Genomic DNA, 22,274 nt, shown 5'->3' on the forward strand with positions numbered 1-22,274 from the left:
TGCCAGGGGGGGTCCTAGTGTGGGTAGCCCCGGAGTCCCGTTTGCTGTCCAGTTTGTGGAGGCTGACATCCATGGGAGGTACCTGCTCCTTAGAGCTAAGCTAGATGGCAGGGATGTCGCCATACTGAAATCCTACGGCCCGAATACTGATGACCCAGCCTTTTTTCAGTCCCTGCAGGAGGCGCTGGTCCCGGAACTGGAGGTACCGTTGCTATGGTTTGGGGACTTTAATTGCGTCCTTGACCGGTTCCTACCCTGTGCACGCACGAAGCCACGAATGACAGCGAAACTCCGGGAGGTCATGGGGAATATAGGAGCTCAAGATATCTGGTGCCAGAGGCACCCGACTCAAAAAGTATACACCTGCTTTTCCCCCACTCACAACACATATAGTCGTTTGGACAGGGTCTTAATTGCAAACCCAGAGACCACTTTGTCACCTGAGGTTACCCATCAGGCACAATTCCTTTCTGAACACTCCCATGTGGCATGTGAGGTGACTTGGGGGCCCCGGTGTGTCGGCCCTGGTGTGTCGTCCCTGGACCTGGAGGTTACCGACGGAATTCTTGAGGACTAGGTAGTTAAGCACCACATAGATACTGCTATTGCTAACTACGTGGACCTTAACTGGGGGGGGGGGAGATCTCTCACTGGCCACAAAATGGGACGCCCTAAAAGCCGTGGTGAGGGGGCGAGCATGAACCTAACCTATGGGATCCAGAAGCAGCTCCAACGAGAGGTAAAGGAGGCGAAAAGCCACCTCTTAGACCTGCAGACCTCTGAGACCCATGACACTATAATGAGCGCGGGGGAGCATGACGCCCGCACACGCATCCACGATAATCTGGTTAGGCTCGATAAATATACCCTCACACAATATAGGTAGCGTCTTCATAGGGAGGGGGATAAATCGGGTCAACTCTTGGCATGTATTCTTCGACGGGAGAGGGCCCCGGAGAGAATTGTGGCCCTGCACGGCCTATGGGGGGCTTCGTCCACTCAGAAGTGGGACTGCTGCGGGTCCTTTGGTCACATCGCCAGCGGGTGTTTGCTAAGGACCCCGTTGTTATTGAGACATCTTATCTCCCTCACCTTCGGGAATTGGCCATGCAGTCTCTCCCTAAGCTGGTTCAGGAGGACGTCAATGAAACTCTAACACTGGGTGAGGTGCACTTTGCGGCGCCTGCCGAAGGCCAAGTCCCCGGGGTGTGACGGATTCCCTCCTGAGTTTTATAAGGCCTTTGAGGGTACACTCCCCAAACTCCTACTGCAGGTTTATCTTGACGCGTTTGAGAGTGGGTCTCTTCCACCGAGCATGACGCTGGGGGAAATATACATGATCCTGAAGCCGGGGGGGATGCCCACGAGCCTTCCTCATATCGCCCGATCACGATGATCAATACGGATGTTAAAATCTTGTGTAAGCTTCTAGCCATGCGCTTAGCGCCGTACATGACTCACCTGGTCCATGAGAACCAGTGCGGTTTCATACCGGGACGTAATGCGGCTATGAATCTGCGGAGGCTGAATCACATTCTACACGAGGTGCAGGGTCGGGAAGAGCAGATGGCATCGGTATCCATTGACCTCACCAAAGAGTTCGACACGGTCGATTGGGGTTATCTTCTTGAGGTCCTCTGTACCATGGGGCTAGGCCCCAATTTCTGTTGCTGGATTTGCATCTTGTATACGGTCCCTCGCGCCAGGGTGAAACTGGGGGGCGCGCAATCCGAGATATGTTGGCTGGCACGGGGTACTCGTCAGGGCTGTCTTAGAGGTGTCGGGGCTACGGCTCAACTGCCATATGTCCCTGATCTTTCCAGTGGCGTGGTTGGATTTGGTGCCCCTGGGAGACCTACCAGACCTCGGGCTGCGCTAGAAACGTGAGGGACTCCGTTATCTTGGTATACGGGTGGCCCGATGGACGCGCAGGCGTTCGTCCAGAATGTCGATCGTATAATCTCGTCCTTACAGCAATCGGTGTCTTTCTGGAATTCTTTACCACTCTCGTTAATGGGAAGACTGGCCGTCGCCAAGATGGTGATGCTCCCTAGGACGTTGTATGTCCTTCAGAATTTACTGTGTCCGCTCCCACCACGAGTCTTCCGCACTCTCAATACGCTTCTCACGTCCCTGCTTTGGGCCTGCCGACACAGTAGAGGGGCTCTTCATACCATTGTTTGCAGCTACGAGGAGGGGGGCTTTGACGCCCCGCGCTTTGATCTATATTATTATGCGGCCCAGTTACAACATGCAATTATAAACAAACAGTGGTCCTATACCTATAGATTATAGTGTTAGATCAAATCCAGAATGAATCAATGTTCAAATCAAAAAGCAACAATAATCAGTCTGCTATCTGTAACTCAAAGACTATATTATCTTTGAAAAGAACCTTACACCACGGTTAAAGAAAATATATTCCTGTTTAATATTTCTCTGTATTTTTATCGTAGGCTTTTATGTCTTTTGTGACTTTTTCCAACTTAGTGCTTTGTGTGTATATTTCAAAGTCCTTGATTGTTTTTTCTAGCCTTTCTAGGGCTTCTTTGGCATTCACTAAGGCCTTGTCATCAATGATCTCTTTACGTAAATCTGCAATTTCCCTTGTTAGTCGCTCGACCTCTTCAACAGCAGTCTCTATGCCCAAAACCATCCAATGTCTGGAACACGTGTTGGACACAAAGCTGAAGTTCTCCTTAAATTTCGGACTTTCCAGGAAAATTGCAGGTTCGTTTTTTACTTGGAGACCAATGGGTATTACGTTCGCTCGTAGATATTTGGCCAATGTGTGGCCATGCAGTCTAGTTCTTATCAACTTTTTTTCTAGTCTCTCTAACTTTGAGATTTTTTCATTAAGAGACAAGTCACCAGAGACTGTACTGCCAGCTATGAGAGTCCCCCCTCCCTCTTCTTCTTAGAGTTTATTGATATAGTCTTCACTATATGTGAGGGTTTCTTTCTCAGACATAGACTTCAGCTTTGTAAATAAAGTTTTAAAAAAATGATATATCTCTACTACTGTCTAACGGTTGTTACAGCTCATATATTCTACACGAGAAAAACAACTGTTCAATAAATTCTTAATGAAACGCCCAGACTGTTTATTCTGTGTATCTCTGAGACAGACTAAGTGAACACGAGTGACTGAGCGAAAAGTAATATATTGTTTCCATGATTCAGAGGGATCAGGGTTGTCATGCTCTGAGGTTGCCAGAAACTATTCTCTCCCTGATAAGAGGAGACTCTAGCGGCACTGTGAGCTAGCTAATACAAATAAGGCTAAGATACCTGGTGGGGGTGTACAGAATCATATGAAAAAATGAGCCCAAAGTTTGGGTTCGTAGACCTGTCTCGTGTTGTGGCCGGATACAAAATAATATTTGGTGTGGCCAGAAAAAAGAAAAAATATCTTTTTTTGAGTCCCCTCACTCACCGGAGTTTCCTCACGGTGACATGCTTCATCATTGGGGCCATCCCAGTTCTCTACGAAAAGGGGCGTGCTGCGACTTGCGAATTACGTAGGAGCACTGTAATGTGAAGGACTATGTGTGGTGCAAAAAAAGGTGTTGTGGGATGGAGTGGGTGAGTAAGTGAATTTAAAAATACCGTGCTAGTGGGCCTCAATGTTTTATTCTGCTCCTAGGTTGGTATATTAAAAATGGGGTTATACTGTGGACCGACCAACTATGGAGGCGGGTTCAGTATATGGTCAACATGTTTCACGCTACCCCTAGCGTTTCTTCAGGACCTTACAGGGACCAGCCCTGTAATTTCCACTCCTAAAATCCTACATTTAGGTTGTGAATATTAATAAATGAGATCGTGCTGACCGCTGTTCAATATATAAACATGCAAGGTACAGACATTCATACGTGATAAATTTACTGACGTATGTTTATGTTCACTGGAGAACCTGTAAAATGAATAAGCACATTAAATAGACACCTTTCCCTTCTCTTTAGGAGATCGGGGACTATGTAAGTCCTTCATGCTGCACATTTCGATATATATACGTGTATATGCATGCTTTATATGGCGCAAGTTGCCCCATACTGGTGCGTGCAGGCTTTCAGGTCCAGCATATGGTGAAATAAAACACGTGCTTGTATATACATAGACACTGACATGAAAACTAGCTGTGACACAAACGTGAGACACACTACATTTAACACACAATAAAGGATTGAAGGATGCCGATAATTACATATCAGGGTGCTGAATAGCACTTCATGGTCTCTGGGAGGGGCGGTGTTGCTTCGGTGGAAGCAATGCTGTAAGGGTCATATTTTAAAAAACGGACCGTTATATGAGGGAGAGAATGCACACGATTAAAAATAGAAGAGCGGGAAGATATCTTCGCTCGTGACCTTTCTGGAGGCTCCGTCACTTACTTCCTATCTGGCATCACTGTACGGGATTACCTGGCTGCTTCCCTCTCGGACCGCATCTTAGAATGCGTTCCGTCGGGATCTCTTTTGTTAGTATTCATTTCCGGGTATGCCTAACAGAAGACTAGACCGTGTGGATGAGTCGGCCATGTTGGGAGGATGTGATTGCGCAAAATGCGGAAGTGTTTTATCCGTAGCGCTGGGTGCTTGGTTGGTCGATTCTCACATTAATAATACGAGGGTGCAAGGTCTCTATTGCCTAATTGAGCACAAATAGTGACGGTGAGAATTAATTAATTAAGATATTGTTGGGTTTTGGAAGGATAATATAAAAATAAAAATAAATGTAAAAAAAATGGTTGAAAACAAAAACATTTTTTTAAAGTCGAGTTCTTAATAGGTATGGCTGTTCGAGACATTTTGGAGTTAATTAAACATTAAGTTCGGTATGGTATGGACCATAGATGAATGCCAGAAAGGTTGGTATTTAAGGGGTTAGGATTAGTGTCTTGACAGTCATTTTAGGGGTTAAATGCACCCCACGGTATGTCATCGTTCAACCCATGAACATCTGTTTGGAGCTTGAACACCCAGCGTTGTTCGTTGTTTGTGTTCATGCAGAATTCTTTCTTGGTTTTCTTTGTCTTTGACACATTCCAAAATATGACCCTTACAGCATTGCTTCCATTGTGTTGGAATTTAAATGTATTGAATGTACAGTTTTCTCCTTTTTTGCAAAACTTTCAAAAGAAGAATGAATTTTTTTTACGAAATAGACAGGTATAAATAAAAATACTGGGTCAAACTCAATACGTTTGTGTTTCTCCTATGATCTGAAATAAGTTTTTGGAAATTAATTGGGTGTAGACGTATTCTTGTGTTTTCTAGTTTATTACTATCCAGTCTACCCCATACCCTATATGGACCTAACTCCTTTGTTTCACAAAGATAATCCAAAACCAGGCAGTACGACCCATCAGGTTTGGTAACAGTGAAATGAGGATTATTCATGGGTGACACACACGCTCAATGGTTAGAGCGGCAGACCCTGATGCAGAGGTCTAGCCTGGGCCAGGGTTCAATTCCCCGCCTCGGCGGGTCTTGGGCTCAAAATTCCACGGACCTGATCATTCTCGCCTCGGTGCCTATTCCAACCATGGAGTCCCACTCTGCAACTCTGGGAAATAGCTTGCTTAATCTCCACAACGGCCCCCACAACGCTAAGGATGCCTGGCCTCCACCTGGGGGGTGCCCAGGAGTGGACACCTCACAGGGAAAACCAGGATGGGTTCCACAGCGGTATTCGTACATGCGCCTTGAGACCCTTGCGGGTGAGTAGTGCGCTATACAAGTATCAATTTACATTTACATTTACACACATGCCTCAATCACACCTTGATATTCTAATTGTTCAAGGATTTCCGCAACGTGGGCTTTAGCCAATCGCCGCATGGGATAGCGGGGTGGTGGCTCTGGCATAAACTGCAATGGAATCTCGTGTCTGGGAGAAAGCTTATCCCACCCGACTTGAGTATGGTACAACGAAGGTGCAAGCACCAGAGCATACTCTTCTGCAAAGTTCTGCGGACTGCTCCTTGGGCACGGCGTGAGGAAAGCTGGGGAGGGTGACCTCCTCCCCTCTAGGAGCGGCCAAAATGAAAAGCGGGGGCCAGTCTGACTCAGCTAACAGAATGTCATATGTAGAGGTCAGATGTTCCCAAAAAATCCCTTTTATTACACGTTGGATATCACCTTCTATTAAAAGAACTATATCATATAGTCTGTCAGGGGGAGCCATCCTACTGTCAACAGTTTCCATTGTGATAAAAGTGTCAGTCGCTGTCGCCTTCAGATATGGACGCAGTACTTGCCGTACTATTGTAACCTCCGCTGCGCTGTCGAGCAGCGTTAATGCCCATGTCAGGATCCGAAGCTGTGTTCTCACTATCCGTGGCATACCTTACGGTTAACACAGCAACTTTCTTTTTCTGAAAATGAGGGCGTTAACATGGCAAGTCTTCCTGCTTGCCTTTACCATCAGACGGGCGGGGCTGCTCACGTCCTTGTGGGGCACCCCGACCCCTGCCGTGTTCTCCTCCACCAGCTTGCGTGCGATGTTTCCTGTGAAGAACGATGAGAAGATTGCTCAGGAACCTGAAATCTATCAGGAGACCTAATTCTTGCATGGTCGCACAAATCATAAGTGCGCTCAGTAGACGCTTCTATCGGTGACGCCGAATGTGACCTCTGTTTCTATTGCTGCTTCCTCTGATTTGTATTCTTCCAATTCTGTTTTGGAAAATTTGGATGGTCGTCTTTAATAGGCTTTGCTATCTGAGTCTGCGGTTGAGTTGCCGTTTTAGCAAAAGGCTTAACACCCAAACTATTGCGGCCAATGGTCTTATAAGCCTCCGCAATAATTCACGGTAACGCTCGGGGTTTGTCAATGTCTTGGACAAGGCGCAAAGCATTTGACACCTGAAAGTTAACCGCATCTCCCTTTACATTACAAATGATGAGATCAGCAATTACGTCAAACACTCCAATGAGCCTCATTCTCAACTCGACAGCTGCCTCCGCACTGTGCTCATCCGGAACATGCTTGATTACAGAGGGCAAGACATTCATAGACGGCGTGCAGAAACACTTCGCATATTCTGATGCAAATACTTTACCCCAAATCTCACAATCTGTTACCTCTGGCAATAAGTCTTTCTGCAAACTAATTGTGAGAATCCTGTGTTTTTCCACAGGAGCGGTATTAGGAAACACTGCTTCCAGTTGGTCAAATTTCTCAGCAAGCCAATAAGGCATATCGTACTTAGTTTGAGGGTGCTTGCCCATTACCGAATTAACCAAATTAACCATGACTGGACTAATCTACATCCCGGCCGGTCCAACTTGTTCCATTGCAAGAAACATGTTGGAATAAAGCCCTATGTACCCCGACAAAAGAGGTATAAATTTGACAAAAGTCGTCAATCGGGGCATTGAGATAACGTGGATATGGTGTGAACCCAGATAAGACTGGCCAAGTGGCCACAGCAATTGACAAGGGACCTAACCGAACCGGAGTTACGGTGTGGGGGAGGGTGCCATACAACCAAACACGATGCTGCCATGCCGAAATTGGAATCTCTTGTGTCCTATATGGAGTATAGTTCACAGGAATGGCAGTGTGAGTGTATGTATGGAACATATCCTCATCCGCATTTATTGCAGGAAACGTGACCCAAGAGAAGAAAAGTTCAAAGGGGAATGCCGAATCAGCACTCACCACAAAGATAACAGACATACCATTGTCTGGTACTCCAAACTCCGTCAGATGACGCCAGAGCGCTGTCCAACTATGCTGAGCTATGTCAATATCACCCATGAGGACATAGAAAAGAAAAACAATGTATATAAATTGTAGTAAAACAAAGGTTAGTAATTCAAAATGTGAACCTTTTCATAAATCTCATGCTTTAATTAACCTATAACACATTCGTATAGGTAGGTTCATCCGTCACGCCTGTTAACCGGGAAAGGTGTTGAGGGTATTGTGGACAGATACGAGCACTAATCAAGACTTTGAGCGCCAAGTTGCGGTAATTCTGCTCATGCACAGAACTATGCGCAGGAAACCAGGACCTCAGTGTATTGTGGTGTACTAAAAATCCACCTCGGTGCCCAGAACCCCTATCCGACTAGCAACAGTGTCTCATTCATTCTCCGTACTACAGCGAAGCTACCAATGAACAAGCGACTATGGGATCTCTCAGGAATAGTGGGAATCAAGAACACTCTTTTGTTTTTATTCTCATAAATGTCCACAACGTGAGCAATCAGAGACACTGTATAGTTTAAAATGTTTATTTCAACTACGTGCTCTAAGATGCAGTATCTTTGATAACATAAGTAAAAAGATGCATAAAATCAATACAATCAACATTGTTACAATTCCATACAATACAAAGGGAGAAATCATATTATAATGATAGTGGAACCAGATCTATAGCGCCTTGTGTACCACCCTCCCCTTGCTAGGAGCTAGGTATTATAATAATAAAAGATCTCTAGGTTAAAACCGGGAACCCCATACCTCCAAAGTCAGGTGAAGTGAATCACATCCCAGATCAGCACAGCTCTTTGTCGATTGAAAGGTTTTTCCCAAGTGCTAGACTCATGCATGCAGTGCAATATTCAAAGCACCTGAGTTTCAGAAATGAGCAGTTGTGTTTGTGTTGTGTCTAGAGCGTGGGCCGATCAACCTGCATCAACAGCATACATTGTTATTTTAGCCTTGAACACTTTGTGCAGACTTGAGGTCGCAGTGTGAGTCTAGAGATATGAAAAACAGACCGTTCTCACGTGAAGGAAAAGCAAGCAGTTTGTCTTTATAAAAACAGAGATGTAGTGTCATTTGCAAAAGCAGCAAAATGGAGTTTTCGCAACTAACTCATTTATGCTAATATAGCAATGTGTGCAGGCAGAATCATATTCATCCCTACACTTTTACAGGTAGCATGAACAGGAACACTTGGATGTTTTTCTTTGTAACTCTTCATCGCCAAATAAAAACCTCCTGTGTTTCTTTTCTTTTATTCCTCATTGTGCTAGTCTCCCAGTGGATTTCCTGTTATATCACGTTGTTTTTTCTATGTACCGAAGTGAACAATCACTGGGAACAGACACTTTTAATATTCTACACATCTTTGGTTTTCTTCATTTCTTCTAGTCGACTCTTCATTCATCTGGTATTTGAATATCCCACTTAATTATATACTTGTTCCTGTAATTCCTTCATCTCACAATAACTGCACTGTTCTGCTCTGGTCTATGTCCTCAGATGAGTCAATATTATTGTTAATGTTCTTAAGTTCTTTTTGAATTCACTGCATCTCTAGGATTATTTCTAAGTGAGTTAAATGAAGGTGTGTATTCGCTGAGACTATGTAGGATTAGAAATTGATAAACGCTTTTCACACTTTTAGTACACTTGTAAGGTTTACCCCAGGTGTGTTTGCAATTAACAAAATCACTTCTGACATTCATTGCAATGCTCTTTTTTACTCTGTGTATGTTAGTTGATGTTTAAAACTGAAAGAAAGTATTCACACATTCACTGCACCTGAAAGGATTTTTCTCTGTGAGCATTAATGGATGAATCCTTAATGCGAAAGATGACCTAAAGGTACTTCTACACTCACTACAGTTGTATGGTATTTACAGAGTGTGTGTAAGCGGATGTCTACATAGGCTTGATAATTGACTACATTTCTTCACACATTCACTGCGCTTGAATGGCTTTTCTTCTGCGTGTGTTCGCTGATGCTTGCTTAGGATTTAAAAGATTCTTTTCCGCTTTGTGAGCTCGCTGATGATTTCTTAATATTGAAGAGTAAGTAAAACTACTTTCACATTCACTGCAATGGTATGGTTTTTCCCCAGTGTGTATTCGCTGATGTCTCCGGAGGCTTGTTAACTGACTGAAGCTCTTCACACATTCACTGCACTGGTATGGTTTTTCCCCTGTGTGTATTCTCTGATGTGTGCAGAGATTTGTAATGTGACTTTACCTCTTCACACATTCACTGCACTGGTATGGTTTTTCCCCTGTGTGTGTTCTCTGATGTGTTTGGAGGTGTGATAACTGACTGAAGCTCTTCACACATTCACTGCACTGGTATGGTTTTTCCCCTGTGTGTATTCGCTGATGTGTGTGGAGCTGTGAAATCTGATTGAAGCTCTTCACACATTCACTGCAATGGTAGGATTTTTCCCCTGTGTGGATTCTCTGATGTGTGTGGAGGTTTGATATCTGACTAAAGCTCTTTACACATTCATTGCAATGGTATGGTTTTTCCCCTGTGTGTGTTCGCTGATGTGTTTGAAGTTCTTGTAACCGACTGAATCTCTTCACACAATCACTGCAATGGTAAGGTTTTTCCCATGTTTGTATTCGCTGATGCTCTTTTATGGTTTCTAATTGGCTAAAGTTCTTGACATATTCAGTGCAATTGCACGATTTTTCTCCTGACCGTGTTTCCTGAAGGGTCAGCATAGTTAATAAACCACTTGATTTATTTTGGACGCTTGATTTCCGATTTAACAATAATATACAAGAGTCACTAAATACCTGCCACATTCATAATATCAGTAAGACTTCCTTGTGGGTGATTGCATCTTTAGATTGGATAATGGCTTTGCCTGCTTGCGGGTAAAGCTCAATCTTCCTTCCAGTAGGTGCAAATTGGTACAATACTCTGTACTTTAGAGAGCAGATCTCCCCTTTCCTTTAGCCTTCAGTTGTTTGGCTCCACTTCATTGTGCTTTTCCCTGGTGCCTGTGGTTTGACTAGAAAGTGTTTGCAATACATCTAGAGCACTGAATGCTGGTCTGTTGCCAGTTTAGATAGCGAAGCACTGCTCTAGCCATATCATGATGGTGAAGCGACTCGTAATGTGTACAGCTACTCCAAAGAGTGTCCCGGGGCAAAGCACAGGTCAGAAAAGAAAGCAAATCTGTTTGTTTTCAACATGGACAAAAAGCCAAGTTTTCAACCTTTTTTAAACATTTTCGTGTTGCTAACAGCTCAAAGCTGAAGAGGGAGTTTGTTCCAAGCTATGGATCCCAAATAGACACGAGACCTTCCTCCAACTCTCATACCGGCCTCATGATCAAAGCTGGTGTTGGACACTTGTTTATACAGCAGGTGGTTTGTCAGTTTTGTTGCCTTAATTTTTTTGAGGTCATTTCTTCGTCTTGGGGTGTCGAGGTGCAGATCTCAGACTCGTACACTCACTGAATTGCCTTTGACTGCTTCTTCCTGGATCTGTCCTCTGATTGCACTGAAGTTTTTGGAGCATCTTATTTTTGATAATTTTTGCAGTTTTGATGTGTTATCTTCATTATTCATAATCAATCCATGCATTTAAGGCTTATTTTCTGTTGGATGTAAAGAAATGCAATATTACTAAATGCAAATGTAATAGAATGTGAATACACAATATTTAACCAGCTGTAGAAGACATCTCTTCTCTACCATATTTGAAATTTAGTAAGGAACATTTTACCATACATGGATATTTCATTAAAACTGCGGTTGAACATGTCACATTGTATTTACTTCTGAAAAGGTAGTGATTTACCATTATTCACAGAGTAACTTACTAAAGAAAGGGCAGGTACAGAGCACTCATGTGCTACAGGTACAGTTTTAGGCAGATATACATGGACAAGATTTAATTTAAACAGAACAGATTGTGGAAAAAGAGAGGAATCAGGAAGTGCTGCCGTTAATTCAGTTTCAGAAAGTATCTACCAAAGGTAGCTCTTCAGGAAGTGTATAATAAAGGTAACTCTTCAGGAAGTATTTAACCAAGGTAAGTCTTCAGGAAGTGTATTACAAAGGTAACTCTTTAGGGAGCGTATAACAAAGGTAACTCTTCAGGAAGTATACATGACAAAGGTAACTCTTTAGAAAGTATCTACCAAAGGTAACTCTTCAGGATGTGTATCACAAAGGTAACTCTTCAGGAAGTATACATGACAAAGGTAACTCTTTAGGAAGTATCTACCAAAGGTAACTCTTTAGGAAGTGTATAACAAAGGTAACTCTTCAGGAAGTATACATGACAAAGGTAGCTCTTTAGGAAGTATATATGACAACGGTAACTCCAGACACCTTCTTCCACGATGCTTTCATGTTCACACTGGATCAGCTCAAATGCCAACTCCCGCCTTTACCTTGCAGCTCATTAAGGGCCTTACTACGAGTGCGACGGCCCTCATGATCGCCGTACACACGGTGGCGGTCCATCTGCTACCATCCTGGCGGTCTGACCGCCGTATTATGAGTGTGGTGGTAGGACCGCCATGAGACCTCCACCCCGCCAGGATCAAGGATCCCGCTGTGGAGGCGGTCTGCAAACACCCTGAATATGTTGGCAGTGCCGATGCCGACATCACAGAGCATATTACAGTCTGCCTATCCACCGCCCACCATGAAAAGGATAAAGGACATGCAGGTAAGGGGGCCCTAACAGAGCCCTGGCCGATTCTGCTCCTGGGGTTGCATGCGTGGGACACATATTGTGCCACCCCATGGAATTACACCCTTGTTCCTGCACAGTGTGGCATGCATGACATGGTGCGGGAACGTGCTGCAGGCACTCTTAAGGTGGTGGTATGCTGTTTAGACTCTCAAATGAGCCTAATACAGCTGCCGCAAGACAGGTGCTGCACCGCCCACCCACCCTGGATTTAGGTCATAATCCGGCAGCAGGCTCACAATGGGCTTGGCAGTCTGCCTGGTAACTCCGCAGTGATAGTACGATTGGAAGACCGCCACACTCGTAATAAAGCCCTAAGTCACCTTCAACACATTTTACAGCCCCCCTGGCTCAATCATTTTTCAGCGTAATATATATCCATCTCCCTTGAACTATTGAGTGATTCTGCCCTGAAAGACAACTTAAAAAGTGAGTCTTTAGTTCTTCCTAAAGTAGGTAAAGTTATGATCCTGTTGTATTTCAATCAGCAGCTCCTTCCAGGGTTTTCTATAAAACAGAATTAGGGGCTGATTGCAAAGACCCGTCTTTATATTGCGCACACAGATATGGCAAACAAACATTAAATCATGTAATTTATTATTCAACAATATCAGTCATTTATTCCTTATAGAGAATCCATCACAACCAATTTTTAACTGAAATATCAAGCATCCAACAGATGTGTGCATATAAATAATTGCTTTTGTTTTTCAACATTTACAAGATATTTGACTTATTGTTATCTGTCTGAAGGCCAGGATGATACTTTGAAACTCAACAGGGCTTTGGTAGAGCGAAAGGGGATGTCGATTGTTCACAGGTGAAGTCACATTCCTCCATTCCCATCTTTCTTTTATCCAGGTATACCTCATTCCATGTCCTTCAGCTTCCCTACTCCCCTCGGTCTGTGTACTCACTCTTCAGGGTTCATTTTTAGCTGAGGCAGGAGACACACTTGTAGCATGCACACAGCAGATGCAGATAATGGCCTGATAGCAAAGACGCCAAGGGTGGCAGTACGGAGCTCACAAGCTTCATTTCAGAAGCTCACCTGGGAGGTACTAACTGAGGAGGTGCACAGGAAGGGGCCTATGAGCTATAAACAGAGGAAGTAAAGAGGTAGGTGCTTCAGTGCCTCTGGCACTATATCTGCTTCTAGGCCCTCTTCCTATAATGCTGGCTCCTGCTCCTTCTACAACACTTGCTGCAGACATGGGGCCTGATTCTTAGTTTATCGGACAGGTTATTGTAGAAAATAAATGGGGGGCACTACCAACCAGAATATAAGATCCTTAAGTATTTTGCCCGGCGGTGTCGCCTCTTGAACCCACAAAGAAGTTAAACTATTGAAGAGGCAGGCGCTGGAGTCTGGAAGGCAGGAAACAAGGTTTTTATTCTCTCCGGAGGAGAACACAACGAAACGGACAGAAGGTATCGTTCTGAGGTGCTCTAACTGCATCCCTGAGGCCTGGCCTCTTATACACACGTTTATCTGTTTATTGCATGTAACACATTCTCGTCGATACTTTGATGTACGGAAAGACATCCTCAGAATCCCCCCCTTCCCAGCCCGTTCCCACGCAAGGTTACAGTGGAAGTCCCCGCCCCGTTCACAACAGGTGATGATCATCGCGCAGCTGGATATTCCGCCGATTCACGGAGTGTGTGGGGTTCGATCGGATCTCGTGGGATGGGGGGGGGGCTTTGATCATCTCGGGGGTCCTTTGAGGAGGGAAGCTTTCTATTGTACGGGGAGGGGCAAGGGATTGGTATCGGCAGAGCTGGGTGTCGGCCTGGGAACGGGGAAGACAAACGGGCACACGGGGAAAGGGGTTTGTATCAAAGGGCCGGGGATCATAAATGGGAAGAAGGGAGGTGTTGCGCTGGGAACAAGACGAGGGCCTGGGGCAGAGCAGCGCCGAAGAGGGGTTTTTATGATTCGTGGCAGGTGCAGGCAGGGGGGGTTGTCAGCGAAGCTAGGAGGGAGAGAGAGGCGCGCTGGCTCTCGGCGAGAGCAGGGAAGCCATGGTGCCCAAAATGGCGGCTGTTTTACGCGCACAAAAGGCTTAAGGAGAGCAAGAGGGCGCCGATAATGTTGACGGTTTCAGCCCAACTTTCAACAGTCCCCCCTTTTCAACATATCTAGCCACCTTGCTTTACTCAATGTCAATTTTCATCAAATTCCTTACTTCGGTATCATACAATGCTCTCATATGTTCGCTTCCAATGTCCACAGTTTTGGGAAAAATACAACTCGCACATAAAGAACACATAGGTGGCAAACATTGAATTCCTAAGCATAGGCCACATATTACAACTACGGGAATCAGGATAATGGTGAGCAGTCTCCAGCCCCAGCTTTTGACGGTGTCCCAGAACCAACCACCAAGCGACCATTCTTCTTGCTCTTGGTGAACTTCCGAAGAGAGTCTGTGAAGATGTTCGATGGCTTTGTACACTGAGGGTGCGTTGTCCGGTATGTATGTACAACAGCTGGACCCAATAATGCGGCATGCTCCTCCACGGTCCGCCAGAACCACATCTAGAACGAGGCGGTTCTGAAGAGCCACCAAACGGACCGCTTGGAGCTCGGCAGTGTTGTTGGCAAAGATGCCCGCTGTGATGTTCATGGTTGTCTCGACTGCCTGAGTCAAATGTCGGATGGCACGGCTGTTTGCCATCGGGCCCCAGAGGGGGACGAGTCCTTTCATAGCATCGAGGAACTGCGCCCCTGTTGAGTCGGCTTGCTCGACGTCTTTGGCTCGTTTTTGCCTGTGGTGATTCGCTGGGGCCACATAAGTTGGAGGAAGGACGAAGGAGATGTAGCAAGTGCCCCCCCAGCCTTTGGGGAGCCAGGTGTAGGCCTTCGTGCCGCAGATGAAATACATGTTTGGGGATGACACAAAGGAAGGTGGATCCGTGGAATCCAGAGTGCTGGTAAAGCGGCAAGCGCTGCGACCCACCAGCTGTGTCCCAAGTCCTTCTACACACATGTGGCCTGTGACGTTGATGACCGACAGGGCCACAGTCAGAGTGGCAGCCGTTCGTTTCCGCAGATAGGAGAAGGTGGGTCTGGTTGGATTGTTGAACACCTGCATTTCGATTCGTTCTTTGGCCGGGATGTCCATTTGGATCGAGTCGCTGGGGGTCAGCGGGCAGAAGTGTGTCTTTGTCTTGTTTCGCCCGGCCCCATGAGAAGAATGTGCTGCAGTTCTGCTGGAGGTGGCATTGCCCGTATAGCTCTCTTGCAGGAGGATCAGCCAGGCAAGGCAGGAGCCGTGGACAGAGAAGGGTGAAGGGATGAATGGTATTGAATGTCCAGTGGCATGGGGTAGCAACCCACAGATCCAGCAGTTGGTGGTGTTGGTGGCAAGATTGTGCTGGTGAAGTAGCTGCACGAAAGAGTTGTTCCAAAACTCCTTTCGCCTCTCTCTTAGTTGAGGAGAGAGCGAAATTAGATGATGTTCCTTCATGGTGGTAGGCTGAGCAGTGGTTAGGAATGTTTCGTGAGCAGGTGCGTGTTCTTCCATAATCCAGAGCGTAGTCATGAGGAGAAAACAGAGGAGGATTACGATGAAGAGTGCAATTGTCTTTGAGCTATGGAGTCTGTCTATTCTCGGATTTCTGTAGTGGGTATTTCCTGCTGTCTCCGTCGGCTTCTTATTTGGCGCTTCCATCATCTTCTTATCTGGCGCTTCCATCATCTTCGTCTTCAAGGTGCTCGGTAGTGGGCAGGACCACAGACTTAGTTTTAGCTTCTCTCCAGGTAACCCTTGGTAGTTTGGGTCACCGTTCTGAGATCCTTTAACCTAGTCCGTGGCCTACTTAGCCGAAGCTCCCTCCTTTCGACGCAGGAAATACCCTTCTCGAGATGGCACAGTGGGGTCAGGATGTTTTGAAAGTTCAAGTGTCTCAGTATCAGGGTAGCAGTTCAACGATGGTCGGTCCTGGTTCAGGAGCTCTTCTTGGGTGTTGACGGTGTCTGTCGTGGCCAGGGCTGGAGAGACCTTTTTGCAGTGATGAGCGTGCAGCCAGTGTTTCTTCCCCTCCACTCGAAGTGCGGTCCGAGTGGTGATCAGCACTTGCCAGGGGCCCGTCCACCGGGGTTCCAAACTCTTTGATCGCTGAAAATTTCGGATCAGCACGAAGTCCCCGGCTGGATGGCGTGACCCGGACCCCTGGAAGCATCGGGGATGGCCTGCTGCACCTGCTGATGAAGGACAGACAAAGTTTCAGTCAATTTGTACAGATAATCAGACATTAGGACATCCGGAACGTCATGAATGGAAGTTGGTTTCGGGGCAGACCAGACGCTCATGGGTCGACCGAAGATAACTTCATAAGGGGTTAAGTGATGTCGGGTGGGGGTAGAGCGCATCGATAGCAATGCCAATGGGAGGGCGTCTGGCCATTTCAGGCCCGTCGTAGCCACTATTTTGGCCAGTTTAAGCTTTAGTGTGGCATTGTGTCGTTCGACAAGCCCAGCAGATTGAGGGTGGAAGACTGCGTGGAATTTCTGTTTGATACCCAGCCCATTTAGGATGAGCTGGATAACGTTGGCTACAAAGTGGGGGCCATTATCACTCCATAAAACACGACAGAGGCCATAACGGGGGAAAAACTCCTTTAACAGAACCTTTGCGGTGGCCATAGCGGTGTTGTCACGGGTTGGATATGCTTCCACCCACTTGCTAAATGCGCACACCACGACGAGTACATATTTCAGGCCTTGGCATCTGTCTAGCTGGATGTAGTCCATCTGCAGGACTTCAAATGGGTGGTTTGGGACCCCAAATCCCCCCCGGGGTACTACAGTTCCTTTCCCGGGGTTGTGTTGCAGGCATATTAAGCATTGTTGGACCAGGCGTTTGGCGGAATCTGGGATCTTGTCATTGTGCCAAACCCTGGAGACAAGTTCGATCATGGGGGCTGATCCTATGTGGGCAGGGGAGTGTGCCATGGTTAATATGGGAATCAAGTACGAATCAGGTAGCAACCATCTGTTCGTGTCTTTTGTCCGCCAGCAGCCTTCATCGTCTTTCAATCCCACCCGTGTCCATTCAGTCAATTCGTGTTGTGTGCTAGTCGTTTGTATGTCTCTAATTGTGTCCTTGGCGTCAGTCCAGTTTTCTGCTTGTGACCTGGTCACGTACATATGTGTTGTCGTTCTATTTTCAGCTGTCGTTCGGGCGGTGATGTCGGCTAGTGCATTTCCCTGTCCAATAATGTCTGTCACTTTCTTGTGTGCCTGGCATTTGATAACGGCAAGTTTGTTGGGGAGGAGGACAGCTTCGATTAAGGCGGAGACTAAATCCCCGTGCAAAATGGGTGTGCCGTGTGAGGTCAAGTATCCTCTCTCCCTCCAGAGGAGCCCAAAATGGTGAACCACCCCGAAGGCATACTGGCTGTCGGTGTAAATGTTCGCTGTGGTTCCTGTTGCCAGGATGCAGGCTCGCGTCAAAGCAATCAGTTCCGCTGCCTGGGCAGATCGCTGGGTGATGCGGGCTGTTTCTACTACAGTTCGAGCCGTGGTGACTGCATAGGCAGCGGAAGTGGTACCATCGGAGAGTTTGATGCAAGAACCGTCCACCCACAACTCCCCGTCGGGGTCAGGGAAAGCTGTGTCTCTGAGATCGACCCTACTCCTGGTCTGTTCGTCCGTAAGAGTCACGCAGTCATGTACGGGGTGCACATTGGGATCGTTCTCTGGCAAGGGTAACAGAGTTGCTGGGTTCAGTGTGGTGCATCTTTTCAGGGTGATATGGGGGGCAAGCAAGGTCAGTTCGTATCCAGTCAGTCGTGCACTCGTCAGATGTTGCGTCTTGGTTTGGTTCAGGAGGGTGTCGACTGCATGGGGTACCAGTACCGTGAGGGAATTCGAGAGTACAATCCCCTCACTCTGTCGGATAGAGACTGCAGCAGCAGCTACAGCTCGAAGGCAGGCAGGCAAGGCTCTGGCGACAGGGTCAAGAGTGGCAGAGAAGTAAGCGCACGGTCGTTGCTTAGGGCCGATGGCCTGGGTCAGGACAGATAAAGCGCACCCCTCCCTTTCGTGAGTGTAAAGGGAGAAGGGCTTTTTGTAATCAGGGGTACCCAGGACAGGGGCTGAGCAAAGGGCATCTCGCAGTTCTGTGAAGGAAGTTGGACACTCAGGAGTCCAAGGGAGTGGGAAAGGGACGTCTTTGTTTAGCAGAGAAAGCAGTGGTTTTACAACGAGGCTGAAGTTTGGTAACCATTGTCGGCAGAAGGAGGTGAGGCCTAATAGGGAGCGAACCTGCTTCTGGGTTTTAGGGACAGGGGTATCTAGAATGGTTTGGATTCGATCAGGGGTGAGTTTTCTTCCATCTTTGGACAAAAGGTGGCCTAGGTAAGTGACCTGGGGTAGGCAGAATTGCAACTTCTTCTTGGAGACCTTGTGGCCATTTTCCGCAAGGAAGTGCAAGAGTTGAATGGTGGCGGTAACCGCTAGAGGGGTGGTGTCGGCTGCCAAAAGGATGTCATCGACATATTGTACCAACACCACCCCGTCGGGTAACTGGACTTGGTCTAGTTGTCTTTTGAGGGCCTGGCTGTAGATGCTAGGGCTTTCCGTGTAGCCTTGAGGCGCTCGGCAGAACCTATATGAGCGGGCTTTTAGGGTAAAGCCGAAGAGATATCGGCTGTCTGGGTGGATGGGGATGGAGAAGAATGCGTTCTTGAGGTCGATGACGGAAAAGGTGGTGGCAGTGGATGGAATCAAGGTCAGGATGGTGGTGATGTCTGAGACCACAGGGTACTGGGGTACCACCACTTTGTTGATCTCTCGGAGGTCGATGATGAAACGGTATGCTTTCTCATCTCCCTCTCCCTGCTTCTTGATAATGGGCAAGATAGGGCTGTTGCAAACGTTGCTAACCACTTCCTCTACCACTCCTGCGTCTATCAGTGACTGGATAATCATTACCAATGCCTTCTCGCCCTCTGGCGATATCCAATATTGTGGGAGTTTTGGGAGTGTTGCGTCTGGTCGGACAGTAATGTGCACTGGGTCAATTAACATACGCCCTACGTCCGAATCCGCTTTGGCCCACAGATACGGAGGTAGAGTGTCAAGCAGGGACGCGTCAACGTCGGTGATGGAAAACATGTGTCGGGGGGAACAATGTCTAAGCAGAACGGGGTTGTCGTAAAGAAACACTCGAACTCCATCTTGAGAACACCTAATCGTCGCTCGGAAGTGTTTCAGTAAGTCAAGTCCCATAATGGCGTCAGGGCTATTGGAGGAAAGCAAGAACGTGGTGTCGGTGGTGTTGTTTTCTACGTCAAAGAGAATCGGGGCAGACAAAGGGTTGGTGGAGGGCGTTCCATCGAAACCTGTCGATGTTATGAGTGAGCCAGACAAGGGTGCCCTTGGAATCAGTCGTTTAGATAACGCACTACGTGTTGCGCCAGTGTCTACCAGAAATGGAGACTTGGTACCCAGGACCTTAGCAGTGACATAAGGGCCCTGCTGGTCAACATAGAGCTCGACTGGATCCCTCCCTCGCCCTTGGCTGTCCTATGCGAAGGTGTGAGTGTCGTCATAGTCAGATTGTTGATATTGGTTCTGCCTGGGTCGGTCGAACGTATTTGGTCTGCTTGATCTGTCATTAGTCGCGTCATTTGGGGGCCCTCGTTGTTGTCCCTTAGGTCTCGGTCCGTTTGCTACATCCCTGGGGTCTTTGTTTCTGATCATTTCCAGAAGAACTGGGCACTGGGATTTCCAATGGCCAGTCCCTTTGCAGAAAGCGCCCTGGTCTTCTCTAAGGTCTGTGCGTCCACTGTAGGAAGTCAGAGTGCGGTCCTGGGGAAATGTAGTCTTAGGGACGCTTGTCTGGTAGTTTCCCCGGTATTGGTCTCGTCCTATAGTCACCCCTTGCAGTTTGGCAATCATCACCCTCTCTTTTAAGTCCTTCTTCTTTTTCTCTGTCGCCCTATCGTTTTCATTTTTCTGATGCTCATAATATTGGGCCATTTGGAGAATCGCTGTAGGTTTGGAGGCTGCCCAACTACTCTCGCTGGCCTGTAGTTTCTGGGAGATTTCCGATGATAGGCCCTTAACATAATTCTGGACAAACAGATGGTGTCCGGTTGCAGTGGTCATGTCCTGGCCGCTGTAATCGGAGAACACCGTTTCAAACGGGGAGAAGTATTCCGATACATCCTCCTGGGGTTTTTGGCGACAGGCTGTTACTATCGACCAGTCCACTTTCTTTTCTGGGATTAGGGTTTTTAATTTCTCTACGATTTTATCTGGGAGGTCTAGATTGGATTTCAACGGCTTTTGTCCTGGTCCCCGTTGTTTGTCCAGGTCATCGAGTTGTGACCAGGTATGTCCAAACAGCTCAAGGTGGTCGACTTTCCGGATTTGCTTCCACACATCAGCTGGTAGACATAACCCGAAGAACAAGTCGATGTCAGCCAGGGTCATGATCGTTGAACCCAGGGCTGTACCCAATTCAGTATAGAAGGCAGTGGGGTTTTTACGTAGGTCGGGTAGAGATTTCCGAAATGTCAGTATCTCTTGCCGGTCCCATGGCTGGTAGACCCAGTTGTACACTACCCTTCCCTTCGCATCTTGGTTGTTTGCATCATCGTGAGTCCCTGTACCCCGAGGAGGAACCCAGTAAGGGGCAGCCTCACGTATCGGCATCATGGTGTTAGATTGCTCGGTTGGTGGTTCGGTCACTACGGTGGCTGCGGATTTAGCTCCCGGCTTTCGTTCAGTGAGGTGGCGGAAAACCTCAAGCGTACGCGTAAGGAGGTCCGACACATCACACTCGCCCTCATCCCCGATATCGACCTTCCGGTACAGAGTCCTTAGGCTCTCGGGACCTTTGTCTCGATATCGGTCCTCGTATGCATTCAAGACATGATAACACAGTCGTACGGTAAAATGTCGTCTGTGACTCCCTGTATACGAGCTGAACATATCTGTGATGTACTCTTCATCATCCTTCCTTTCTACCAGTGTCCTTGCTATTTTGTCGATCCCCGCTCGCTCATCTTTGTCTAGTCTGTTTGTTCTTGCAGGACCAGCCCCTCGAGTCTCATGGTCGTCTAACGTTGTTGTTGATGCGGGTTTTAATACAAGGGGTTCGGCTGGCACAGAGGCCATTGGGGCCGACGCTGTGGCGGTACCTTCGTTTGTACCTGGGGGTGGCGCGTGCTGCGCCAAGGGTTGAGAAGGGGCATATGGAGGGGGCATGTAGATGATAGGAGGACCTAGCAGCAGGTCCTCATTGGCTTGTCGTTTCGAGGGTAAATCAGGGTAGAGCATGGAGGGGGTTCTAACCGGACACTGGCTTGGCGTTTCCATTTCTAGTTTCTGTTTAGCTTTCTCTCTTTCCTTTATCTCCTTTTTTAGTTTCTGAGCAGCTAGGTGGGCTGCTTTTCGCAGCTCTTTTTCCAACCTACTCTCAGTTTTCTTTTTACGTTGTTCAGTTTCTTTTCGCCACATGCCGAAGCTGTCGAGCATAGTAGGTGTTGTCTTGTTTTTACCCAGGGCAGTTTCTAGCGTTTTTATTTTATCATCATCGAAGGATCCTATCAGGGGCCATTGACTTTCTTGACCCTTTTTTGTATATTTATGCCATAGTTTACTATAGGCTATAGCGGTCAATCCATGCTTCATGAACATGTCCTTATTAGGGGTGCCTTCCAGTGGGGCTGGATGGTCCATCTCTAATAGGCGGTCCGGGCTAAACAGGCTACTAATCAGTGGGGAGAAGACAGACATGACGGCTCGTAACGAGGGACTAAAAAGTCAGCACTGCCTATCTTATCACTAGGTGCAAAGACTGGACAGAATATTTCTATTCTACGTTGT

The 22,274-nt window shown here is 47.0% G+C and overlaps 1 protein-coding gene across 1 annotated transcript in view; it reads right to left on the reverse strand.

Annotated features, from left to right (window-relative positions):
- Positions 1-8,355: 8,355 nt before the first annotated feature.
- The window catches only part of LOC144805579 (uncharacterized), a 483,457-nt gene continuing 469,538 nt past the window's right edge, over positions 8,356-22,274 (reverse strand). Inside the window, 1 exon segment of the mRNA XM_078672106.1 lies at positions 8,356-10,521. Within this exon segment, the coding sequence (XP_078528232.1) occupies positions 9,664-10,521 (858 nt within the window). The 3' untranslated portion in view covers positions 8,356-9,663.

Source organism: Lissotriton helveticus, chromosome 1_2 (assembly GCF_964261635.1).
Source record: "Lissotriton helveticus chromosome 1_2, aLisHel1.1, whole genome shotgun sequence".
Classification (NCBI taxonomy): Eukaryota; Metazoa; Chordata; class Amphibia; order Caudata; family Salamandridae; genus Lissotriton; species Lissotriton helveticus.